The 12,593-nt window shown below is 45.3% G+C and overlaps 1 protein-coding gene across 1 annotated transcript in view; it reads left to right on the top strand.

Annotated features, from left to right (window-relative positions):
• Nucleotides 1–3,502: 3,502 nt before the first annotated feature.
• The window catches only part of ENPP2 (ectonucleotide pyrophosphatase/phosphodiesterase 2), a gene marked incomplete at its 5' end in the record, with an annotated part of 107,555 nt that continues 98,464 nt past the window's right edge, over nucleotides 3,503–12,593 (top strand). The window contains 3 exon segments of the mRNA XM_082858568.1: nucleotides 3,503–3,557; nucleotides 3,560–3,693; nucleotides 3,696–3,734. Of these exon segments, the coding sequence (XP_082714694.1) occupies nucleotides 3,503–3,557; nucleotides 3,560–3,693; nucleotides 3,696–3,734 (228 nt within the window).

The following is a 12,593-nucleotide window of genomic DNA, read 5'->3' as shown; positions in this document are numbered from 1 at the left end:
AGGCAGAGGTTAGGTCAGTGGTCTCAAGCTTGGCTTTACAATTGCCTGGAAAGCTTACCAAAACTGGTACCAAGGTCTCATCCCAGAGGGTGCTCTGGGCATCAGGATTTTTCAAAACTCCTCAGGGAATTCTAATTGTAGTCAATGTTGGAAACCAGTAGGATGTCTGATGGAGATAAAAAATTAAAAAAAGATTAAGGCGAAGATGGTGTGGCACTTGGGGGTTTAACAATCAACAAATGTTTTCTGAGAGCCTGTTAAGTACACCCTGGGCACTGGGGATACAGCAGTGACTAAAAGATGGGTCCAAGCCCTCATGAAGGTTCAGACTAGTGGAAGCAGCAGGAAATAGGCAAGTAAGGGAACAAGGGAACAAGGGAATCTCTCATTACAACATGGGATAAATGATGTGATGGAAATAAAGAAGGCTAACAGGTAGCTGATGATGAGGGAGAGGATGGTTCCCTAGATTGGCTGTCAGGAAAGGTCTCTTTGAGGAGGTGACTTTAAACCTGGTTCTAAAGGAAGGAACTGACCTTGGAAGATCCACAGGAAGTATGTTCTAGACAGTGGATACATGTGGTGTGTGTGTGTGTGTTGTTATTGTTGTTAAAACGAACAGGCATGTATTCAGACCATATTAGGAAAAACAGAGTACATTGTATGAGAGACAGTTGAATATGTTTAGCGACTGTGATTTTTTTTTTTTGCGGTACGCGGGCCTCTCACTGCTGCGGCCTCTCCCGTTGCGGAGCACAGGCTCCGGACGCACAGGCTCAGCGGCCATGGCTCATAGGCCCAGCCACTCTGCGACATGTGGGACCCTCCCGGACCGGGACACGAACCAGTGTCCCCTGCATTGGCAGGCGGACTCTCAACCACTGCGCCACCAGGGAAGCCCCTGTGATATTTTATTTATTCTTGTATTCCCAGAATCAAAGATGCTGACTGTCATGTGATTTATACATGTAATGTATAAATGTCTGATGAATAATTGAACTAGTGAAATCAGTAAAGAAGAAACTGAAGGATAGAGGGATGGCTGATGAAAGAATGTTCCAGAAGACATGGGAAGAGAGGGATTCCATAGCACACAGAAGGAGGGCCACTTCGAAAGTGGGAGGCAAGGTGTGGAGACTGGAAATAAGTTTTCTGGTGCAAGGACAGGAAGCAGAGTTCCCTCCTGATAGCGCTTGTGCCCTTTGCTGGGGGAGAGGAGGTCGTTTGCTGAAAGTCAGCTGGGAGTGGGGTCCGGGTTCTCCAGGGGTGGGAAGAGTGACTTTGTGGAAGTGAAGATGTGGGCTGACCAGGGACACTCATAAGGAATACAGTGGTGCTGGACCTAGCACCTAGGCTGCAGAGCACACACAGGGGGTGGTGCCAGTGGACACGGTGTGTGATGCTGTGTAGCTCTAGCAGACCGTTACATCGTGGCTGAGGGTTTGCAGATGGTATATGGCAGTGGCTGGACCAGGAAATGAACAAACTGAGGTGGAAGGAGAGTAAGATCGAAACCGACATTAAAGTCTAGGCTGGGACATAAAGGAAGGAAGTAATGTCGAGAAGGAGGAACAAAGTGGAAAGAATAAAGGACAAACTCTAATGAGTCAAAAGCCAAAAACGTATAATGGGGAGAAGGGAATGAGCTGGAAGGAAGGGAGTTCCTATTCCATGGTAGCTGCTGCACACATTAAAGCATCAATACTTTAAAAGACAACAGTAGCTACCTGTTGCTGAGCACGACTGTATGTCAGAAAAAAGGCAAGGGGTTTTACCTACATAATTTCATTTAATTCTCATAGCATGTACCATAATCCCCATTTCACTGTTGAGAAAACTGAGGCTTACTGAGGTTAAATATATTGCTCGCACTTTTTTTTTTTTCGGCCATGGCTCACGGGCCCAGCCACTCCGCGGCATGTGGGATCTTCCCGGATCAGGGCATGAACCCGTGTCCCCTGCATCGGCAGGCGGACTCTCAACCACTGCGCCACCAGGGAAGCCCGCTCGCATTTTTGTAGCTAGGAAGAAGAAGGAACTGCATCTGTCTGATGAAGCCAATGCCCATAACCACCAAGCCAGGTTGATAGATATATTTTTTTTGTTGTAGAACAGCATAGGACTCCTGCATCCTTTTCTTATGAGCTGGTAACCTGGAGCCAGTTCTATTAACCCATTGGGCTCCGCAGGATGAAGTCCAAATTCCCTCAGGTGACACAGGAGGCTGGTCAGAGTCCAAACCCACACCCTCCTCTCTAGACACAGCCTCCCACACCCTCCGCTCTTGTCTGCAGGAACTATTTTCAGTTTGCCAAAGGCATCAGGACAGCTTTTGGACATGATGTTGTATGAGTCAGTGATGTGCTTCTTCCTCTTCTCCTCCTGGCTGACTCCTTCCAGTCCTGCCAGGCTGAGTGTGAGTATCACGAAAAAATGAGGGTGATGCCATTGGCCAGACCAGACATCTCTGGAGCATCTCCGCAGACCCCCATCACAGCTCTCCTCTTCACACTAAAATTCAGGGAGGCTGCCTCCTTGTTCACGGGGGCTTTCTTTACAATCCCACAGCCTCTTCCCCTTCTATTTAGCATTGTGCCATCTGGAAGGACCCAGAAAAAGGAGGGAAAAATGCTCTGGTCATGACTAGTGACAGACTCTCGTAGCAGCCTCAGGAATCCCTAGTCTTGTACCAGCACCTCAGAGTTGCCAGTCTGGTTCCTATAGCGTTCTTTTAGCAGCTGGTAAAGAGAAAAAATTAGACCATAAAGAAACGTGGTCCATGAACTCAAGATATCTGTGGATGTCCTTAACCAAAACAGCTATTATTTTAAAACACTTCCTAACGCTTTTATAATCCAAACATTAAAATGTTCTATAGTTACTCTTGCTGTGTATTATGCATTATGACATGTGCTTACGTGTTATAATTAAGTTACTGGGGTGGGTCACCCAGCAGGGAGGTGGGTGGTTTGTGGATGCGGACAGGATGTGATTGAGAAGACTCAGATTTCACTTTCTGGTTGGGTGATTGGGCAAATGTCTTATTTTTCTGGAGCTTCTTTTTCTTTATGTGTAAAATGGTAGTAATAGGAGAGCCTTCCTGGCATTGTTTGGGAGGCCAAGTGACAGCATGATTGTCACAAGCCCTTTGTCAATTGTAGCATGCTTTAGGGGAAAAAATGGGGGTATTATTTTCCAGAGTGTTAGAGGAATTTATACAACATACTGCTCGCGTTTAACCTGGGAATGCTAATTCAGGGAACTCATCAACAACACGGCAGGAAACTTCGGCAGCAAAATCCTTTCGGAAACCCCGGATAAAGAATCCGGCAGAATGAGGGAGAAATGGCAAATCAAACCTCGCAGAGAGTCTCCTTGAAAGATTACGGGATGAAAAATTAACTTGGCACTGTTGGGGGTGGGAATGCGGACGGCTGCCCTGGATGCCCGGTCTTCAGCCTCCGGTCACTTTCCTTCCCCAAAGCCATTTTAGTCAAAGGTCATGTGTGAGTCTTGTCAAAGGCCAGCTTCCAATGGAATCATTGTCCCCCGGGACAGCGGCCCCCTGACTACATCTGCATTGGAGAAATCCCAAAAGCAAACGGCCCAGTGCAAACAAGAGCAGCCCGAGGCAGCCGTCCCGGGGCAGAGCTCACAGCAGAGGCCGCGTCCGCAGCGCCCGGGCCGGAGCAGGCGCCCAGACGGCCGCAGCAATGAGCCGCCGCGCCGAGCGGGTACGGTAGGCGCCTCCCTCTCCCCGTCCTCCATTGCTTGGGCTCCCGGGTCCCAGCTGCTGTTCTGTCAGCCGAGAAACCTTGCAAAGGGCCTCCGGATGTGCCGGAAAGCGGTCCCCGTTGGGCTGCGTTCCCGTGCACTCAGCTGCAGCGATTTCCAGGCGCGCGAGATGCAGAGCGGAACTCATTTCGAGCTTTGGTTGCCAGGGAATGTTTGGGTTTGTAAATATGTATCTCGTTTCTGGAAACCCAGCCGGTAGTCCCTGCAGAGAGGGGCCGTGGACGAGTCTCCGGTCACCGCGGCTGGAACCTGTGCCAAGTGGGAGCTCCCCTGGGCGCAGCGGGTCTCGGGGTTCGGGGAGCTCGGTCCTCCGGGGCCGCGAGAGGGCTCGGCGTTTGGTGGATTACCTGTTGGACCAGGGCTTTGCGGGGAGGATAGGGATTTTTAAAGTCATCTGCTTCTGTAATGTGCTGTGGGATCCTACACTTGACTCCAAAGGCAATAGACATCTCGCAGATGGAGGGAGCCCGTTCCACATGGCCGGGTCCCCTCGGGGGCTCCACAAAGGGAAGGTGTTGCCCGGCGTGCACACAGCCGGCGGCGGCACAGCCAGCCCCTCGGCCCTTTGTACTTCACTATTTGAACAAGCTGACTTTCAAATGAATCTGGCTCGGTTTTGGAGAAGAGTTGAGGGAACCCGGAGTCTCAGCTGAGCAGGGGTGCTTCTGATCCGGACTTGGAAATCTCGCAGGGCAAATACGGCAGGTGGGGAGGGTCGGAAGGGGCAGCCGGCGTTCAGGTGCGAGCGGTGGGTCCAAGGCTTTCGATGGCTGTCCTGCTACACACTCTGGTTTCATTTTAACAGGTTCAGCCCCGAACCGAGCCGCTTCTCACTGATAAAGACAATGAAAACAAAAGCCTTTCTAGCGCTCAGCAGGACGCAGAGAGGGAAGCCGGTTCTGGCATTTGTTTATGAATTTTTCACCCAGCCAGGTCTGCCGGGAATAGGACGTCTTCCTCACTTCAGTCAATCGGTGTTTGTTGAGTTTCTGCACTTCCTCTCTAGCCGAAAAATTTTTTTCTCCTTTACCTTCCTACCAAACGTTTTTTATTTAAATAAACAAATTTATTTAATTTTTGGCTGCGTTGGGTCTTGGTTGCTGCACTCAGGATTTCTCTAGTTGCAACGAGCCGGGGCTACTCTTCGTCGTGGTGCCCGCGATGCGGGCTTCAGTAGTTGTGGTTCGCAGGCTCTAGACCACAGGCTCAATAGTTGCTCTGCGGCATGTGGGATCTTTCCGGACCAGGGCTTGAACCGGTGTCCCCTGCTTTGGCAGGCGGATTCTTAACCACTGAGCCACCAGGGAAGTCTGCCCCACCAAACTTCTTGAACGAGTGGGTGACATTCACCATCTCAATGCCCCCACTACCCAGTAACTTGCTCATCCACAGTCAATGGCTTCTGCCCTCCCTTCTGAAGACAAACCTTGGCCAGGGCCACCAGAGACCTCTTGGGAGCTAAACCAGAGAGTGTGTTGTGTTCAACCTCCCCCAAGTCTTCTCTGTGTCATTTTGAACTGTTGGCCACCCCCCCCCATCCCTCTCTTTCTTTTTTTTTAATTAAACTCTGTCCTGGATTCTTTGATACCACACTTCCCTGGTTTTCCTCTGACCTTCTGAGTTTCATTTAATGCCTCTAAAGTTCTTCCCTTCATCAGCATTGGTGTGCCCCTGTGTTCCTTGACTCTCTTCCCTTTCCATCCAGTAGTCTCCCTAGGAAACCTCTTCCACCCCCATGGGTTCACCCACTACATACAAATCTATAGCCTATCCAGATATTTCTCCTAAATACCAACCTTTTCTATAAAGCATCTCCACTTTAAGGAGCATCTCCACTTTAAGGTGCATCTCCATGGAGCACCTTAAAATCAACATGTTTAAATTGAATTTGTCTTCTCTCATTCTCTCCCAGGGCTGCTCCTCCTTTTCTATTCTCCAGTGCTCAAATGGCATCCCTAATTGTCCAAGCCAGACATGACAGAATCATCCTAGACAGAATCATCATTCCTCTCTTTCATTCATGACACCTAGTCCTATCTGCTCTCCCTGCTTAATGCATTTCATACACATACCTGTGTCTCCAGCTCAGCTTCCACTGTTTTAGTGTAAGTCAGTACCACCCCAAATTTGATTCTGGTCACAACTTTCTGTTAGTCTCATTTGAGGCCACTACTACCCATCCCCATGCCCCCTGTCTTGTCACCATACTGTATCAAATGGTCTTTCTAAAATGCAATATGATCATGCAGATCTTTTTTGAAAAGTCTACCGTGGATTTCTATTTTTTTCCTTTTGAGAATAATGTTGATGTACACAGGTTCTCTGGGACTTGCCTTTCTCTTCCCTTTTATCTCTCATCAGTCACTCCCTCTACACATGTTATGCACATTTTAATACACACTTTATGCATGTTGTATGCAAATTTATGCATATCAAACTATTTACTAAACATGACTTTCCTCTTTGTCCTTCTCTTAGGTCTAACTTCTATTTTTCCCTAAGGACTCAGCTGAGAGCCACTTCTCTTGGAGACCGCCCCTCATCCTTCAGAATGGGTGGGTGGCTCTCCCCTTTTTTCCCAGAGCTTCCTCTGTTCCTTCTATCGGAGCATTTACCATTCTTTTTTGCAAGTATCTATTTACTTGTCTGTCCTCCACTGGTCTGTAGACTCCTCGAGGGCTGGCATCAGCTCTATTTGTCTGAGCATACTCCGAGCCTATAGCCTGGACCCAATGAGGATGCTCAGTAAATTTGTGGGAATTCTTGTACAATTCTTGTCAATGACTATGATCTCCAGGCATTGAATAAGATGAAAGAGATACAATGTATAATACAACATGGTAAAGAATGAAGAATGAAAGTCAACCCTGATTATCAGGAAAAGGTGTAGTCTTCCAATTATTTAACAGAAGAAGGGTGTAGACTTTCTGGGTACTTAAGATAATCCCCCAACTCTCCAGATCTACCAGCTCCCTCTCCCATCCACATCTCAGTGGCTTTCTCCTACTGCTGTCCACATCTATCCCAACCTTGCCCAAGGCTGGGAAAAGCTGCACAAAAAGCTGTTTGCAATTTTGCTTTGGCTTTGTGAAAGCGAGGGAACCGTTTTCAGTATAGTACCTGGCCCAGGAAGAGGTTGAAGACCAAGCTAGGTGGACTTGTAAGAGAGCCTTTTGATAAGCTGATATCAAAGATACAAGCTGGCATCTTTTGATACCAGAAGGAAGGCTCAGAAGGGACCAACAGGTGAGCTCTCTAAGAGCTGCTAGAGAGTGATGGAGGCTACAGGTGAAAACATTCTGTTTGATTTTCTAAAGAAATTTGTGCATTCGAAACTCTAGACAGAGGTGAATGATGATGAAGAGAGTTATTTAAACTGCAGATTATTCTTGTTTGGAGCCACAGTCCTCATGGGACTCAAATGTACATTACTCTTCTCAGAAAAAATGCACAGTATACAAACATGGTACTTTCCATAAACTTTCAGGAGGTTCGTACAAGCCTACTCTTGGAACCCCTTGTGTTGTCATGAACCTCGGGTTAAGAATCTTGAATCAAAGAATTCATTCAGGGCTTCCCTGGTGGCCTAGTGGTTGAGAATCTGCCTGCTAATGCAGGGGACACGGGTTCGAGCCCTGGTCTGGAAAGATCCCACATGCCGCGGAGCAACTAAGCCCGTGCGCCACAACTACTGAGCCTGCGCGTCTGGAGCCTGTGCTCCGCGGCAGGAGAGGCCGCGATAGTGAGAGGCCTCCGCACCGCGATGAAGAGTGGCCCCCGCTCGCCACAACAAGAGAAAGCCCTCGTACAGAAACGAAGACCCAACACAGCAAAAATAAATAAATTAATTAATAAACTCCTACCCCCAACATCTTAAAAAAAAAAAAGAATTCATTCATTCAACAGATATTTGGGAGAGTAGGTGGTGATTAATAGGAACCCACGTAAGTCCAATAATGCATATTCTCTCTTTTAGAGGATCTCAGTGTAATGTGTGGTATTGAGTTTGGAGTCACAGGACTTGGGCTCATGTCCCTGCTTTGGCACTTGCTCGTTGTGTGACTTTCTCTCTGAATGATAGTTTTATCATCTATTAAAAAGGATAGTAGGTGTTGAAAATGGTGACTAAAATAAAGTTTGTGAAAATACCTGGAACATGGTTATACTCACTTAACGTTAATCAATTCAAAAACCTTGGTTTTAGGAAGGGCCCAGATCCTGTGATATTCTTCTGGATTAGAAGCATGCACGTGGGCCGGATTAATGACAGGATGCGTTTACTAAAGAATAGCTGATTGACAGATGGACGTCTTTAGGATGGTATGCTATTGGGGTCCATCTTCATTCCTGTTTTATTCAATATTCTTAACATCCATGAAGGCATAGCACACTGATCACATTTGCTCAGAGAAAAGGCATAAGGATTAGGAGTCCAGAAGTTATCAATTAGTTGTAGCATACTTTGACTTTTTATTTTTAGAAGCAGTGTGCAAAAATAGATATAAAATATATCATGTATGGCTGCCAAAAATCAATTGCAAATTATTGGGTGTGTGTGACAGAGAGAGAGAGAGAGAGAGAGAGAGAGAGAGAGAGAGAAGAGGGAAAGTTAAAGACAGAAGTGGTGGCTTCATGTAGTTAAGGTTTAGGGATTTAAACTGACAATAAATCAACCATGAGATGTTTCTTCTAAAATAATGTTAGGGGGCTTCCCTGGTGGCGCAGTGGTTGAGAATCCGCCTGCTAATGCAGGGGACACGGGTTTGAGCCCTGGTCTGGGAAGATCCCACATGCCGCGGAGCAACTAGGCCCGTGAGCCACAACTACTGAGCCTGCACGTCTGGAGCCTGTGCTCCACAACAAGAGAGGCCGCGATAGTGAGAGGCCCGCACACAGCGATGAAGAGTGGCCCCCGCTTGCCACAACTAGAGAAAGCCCTCGCACAGAAATGAAGACGCAACACAGCAAAAATAAATTAATTCATTAATAAACTCCTACCCACAACATCTTCTTTAAAAAAAAATAAATAAATAAAATAATGTTAGGTTTTATTAAAAGAGGTATGGTGTATAGCACATGGAAAACAATAGACCTTCTAATCTGTATTATGCAGACCACATTTAGAACAATTGTACCTGGTTCTGCGTGCTACACATTAACACATTTTTTGAGCACATACATATATCTTATATATATATATATATATATATATATATATACACACACACACATGTGTGCACACGTACACACACACACACACACACACACTATTTGCCAATCACTGTGCTAGACACTTATGACAACTGCTGAAAAGAGCAGACCTGCTCCCAGAGTTCACAATATAGCAAAGGTGTTAGATGAATAAGCAGGTGATTTTAATTAAATGTTTTACTTGTATAATAGGGGAAGCTTAGGTCCCTGAGTAACCACGTAAGAAGGGGTTTTTAATCCAGACTTAATGGAATTGGGGTAGACTTTCCGGAGGCAGTGATGTTTAAATTGAAACCCAAAAGCTGAGTAGGGGTTATCAAGGCACAGGTGGTATAGGGAAGAGGGTTCCAAGTGCAGGTGACAGTAACTTCCATAGGGCAAAAGTCCTGTGCAAGGAACTGAGAGAAGGGATACACACACGGAGGAGAGGGGATGAGGGAGATGAGACTAGAGTGGTGGCCGGGGATAGAACTTCATGCTCTGAATCCGTAATCGATCCTGAGAAGAACAGGGAGCCATTGAAGGTCGTAAGCACAGCAGGGTCACAATCAGTTTTGTGTTTTGGAAAGGTCAATATGGACAAAGCGTTGGAGGGATGGTCAATGAGAGGGAGAGAAAGAGAGAGGGAGAGAGGGAGAGAAACGACATAGGAGGAGTTATTATAGTATAAGCAGGAAGGGATGGTGGCTCCAACAAAGATGGTAGCAGGGAGATGACAAGAGAGGAACATTTTAAAAGCTAATTAGGAGACACAAAGCAAATAGTGACAGGGCTTCCCTGGTGGCTCAGTGGTTGAGGGTCCGCCTGCTGATGCAGGGGACACGGGTTTGTGCCCCGGTCCGGGAGGGTCCCACATGCCGCGGAGCGGCTGGGCCCGTGAGCCATGGCCGCTGAGCCTGCACGTCCGGAGCCTGCGCTCCGCAACGGAAGAGGCCACAGCAGTGAGAGGCCCGCGGACCGCACAAAAAAAAAAAAAAAAAAAGCAAATAGTGACAAACTTCAGGGATGCTGTAGGAAGGATGTCTGTAGGACATTTAACCTGCAAAGGAGAAAGTCTAGAGAGCTATAGTATCTGTCTTTACATCTTTCACTCTCCATGGGAAGAGAGATTAGTATTGTGCTTTTCTCTCTGAGATGGCAGTGCTGGGCCAAATGGGTGGGAGATACAGGGAGATAAACTTCAGCTCAATACAATGAAGAATTTTCTAACAGAGCTGTTCCAAGGCAATGCATTCTTTGTCACAGAGATATTTAAACAAAGGCTTGATAAATATGCTTGGAAAATTTGGACAGGCAGGGATGGGGTGGCCAAGCTGGAGGGCATTGACATTTCCTTTCAACCCCAGGATTCCAAGACTGTGTGTATGAAGTTCAAATATCTTACTTAGGCTGGCATTTAAGGCTCACTGTGACCCAGCCCTTTGTAGGGAAGTCTTATGTCCTGGTTTCCCTGTATAATCCTAGTGCATGCCTGGTGTCTCCTAGTAGCTATTATGAGCACTCAACGTTCACTCTCAAAAGGTCCTAGTTTGAACAATAAATTTTATGATCATCCATCCCTTGACTTAATGTTCCTGCCTCATGCCCTGGCATTCTGTGAGAAACCTTACAAACAACTCATACTGAAGTTTTTGTTACTCCCGGAGGAAACCTGGCATTTTGCTGCCTGTTTGTTTACTTAGGCCGTTTCCTATGTCAGGAATACTCCTCCTCTGTGCATTCTGCATCCTTCATTGAGAATATACTTTTTCATCAAGGCCTTTTTATAACACCATGGGTTGCATTAAAGTGCTAAGTACATACTTATTTTTATAAATATTTGATCTCCCTCTATTATCCCCTAGAAGTCCAGTACTAAGATCTGTGAAAAATAGTCAGCCAGTGGTATGAAGGGTACAATGTGTAAGGCAGTAACGTTTCAGAAGGAAATTCCCATTTATTAGAAAAAGTCATGTTTTCATTTTTAAAGTGATTCATGCATTTTGTAGAAAAAGTTTAAATTAAGGAAAGTACCAGGAAGAAACAAAGAATTGTCTACAATCGTAGCACCTATAGATAAGCATGTGAACATTTCAGTGAATATCCCTTCTATATTCTTTTATGCACATGTAGTCTTAAAATTGGAATCATGCATATCCTTCTGTAACCTGCTTTTCACTAAAACATACCAAGTGTGTTACCCCATGTCATTATATATTTTTCAAAAACGTGGTCTTTGGGGGGTGGTGAATTGTGTTCCATTCTGTAGCTGTCTCATGGTTTGTTTAACTAACTTCTGGTGGACATCAGGTTGTTTCTATCTTTTGATGTTACAAATAATGCTTTGATGACCCTCTGAGACATACATCCATGTACCCATATATCCATCTATATGGGACATTTACATTTTCTAAAATTACAGGATAGTTGACCAAAAACTGATATTGAGTTGCTAAGAAAGCATGAGTTTAAAAAAGGTCTAATTTTACTTTAAAAACTTCACTATTATTCTATGTTATATAAATCTATTATATATGAGATATTATGTGCATGTGTGTGTGTGTGTGTCTCCACTTATTAATTCTCTAATTTCATGAAGGTATCTGATTTGAAAATGTAACAACAATCTGTGGGCTTGATGCAGAAGTGAGAGATAACAAGTGAATACATTTCTTGAACAATGAATTGAGCTTGAAATCTAAAAACTTCAGTGACTATATCAGGGTGACAAATTTTTGTTTCCAAGCTAAATATAAGGAAAAGTGATGACATGTATGTTGCAGGATAAAGAGAATTCTCTGAAAAGAGAGATACTGCCTAACGTTCTGGTGTCTGGAGGAGATATGTAGCCATGGCCTTAGATCTTTATTCTAAAGTAAATAATTCATCTTCTTAGACACTCAAGGAGCAGGTAGGTCTCCACTGTAGAGTGAAATGTTTCATCTGAGAAGCAGGCCTTGGTTGGGAAACACTGTGAATCAGTTTGGTGACTTTTTAACAAAATAAATGAAAGATCTTGTCATGGGTTGATTTGTATCTATCCGCCACTCCTTGAAGTCCTAACCCCCAATACCTTTAAATGAGATCTTATTTGGAGATAAGTTCCATATTAGTCAGGGTTCTCCAGAGAAACAGGATCAATAGGATATACACTTGACCCTTGAACAGCACAGGTTTGAACTGTGTGGGTCCACTTATACATGGATTTTTTTCAATAAATATGTATTACATTTCTACTCAGTCTGAGGCTGGTTGAGTCCATAGGTGCGGAACTGTGGGTACAGAAGGCTGACTATAAAGTTATACACGGGTTTTCAACTGCTCTGAGGGTCAGCACCCAACCTTGAGTTGTTCAAGGGTCAACTATATACATATATCTATATATAGATATATGTATATATATATATATAGAGAGAGAGATAGAGAGAGATTTATAATAGGAATTGGCTCACACGAGTGTGGAGGCTGAGAGGACCATTGATGTGTTGTCTTCAAGCTGGAGAACCAGGAAAACTGGTGGTGTAATTCACTTTGAGTCCAAAGAATTGCGGGGTTGGTGGTGTAAGTCCCAGTCTGAGTCCAAAGGTTTGAGAATCAGGAGCACTGAT

This window comes from Leucopleurus acutus (assembly GCF_964270905.1).
Source record: "Leucopleurus acutus genome assembly, chromosome: 17".
In the NCBI taxonomy this organism is placed as follows: Eukaryota; Metazoa; Chordata; class Mammalia; order Artiodactyla; family Delphinidae; genus Leucopleurus; species Leucopleurus acutus.
The sequence above is the reverse complement of the archived record's forward strand: the minus strand, read 5'-3'. Positions and strand labels throughout refer to the sequence as shown.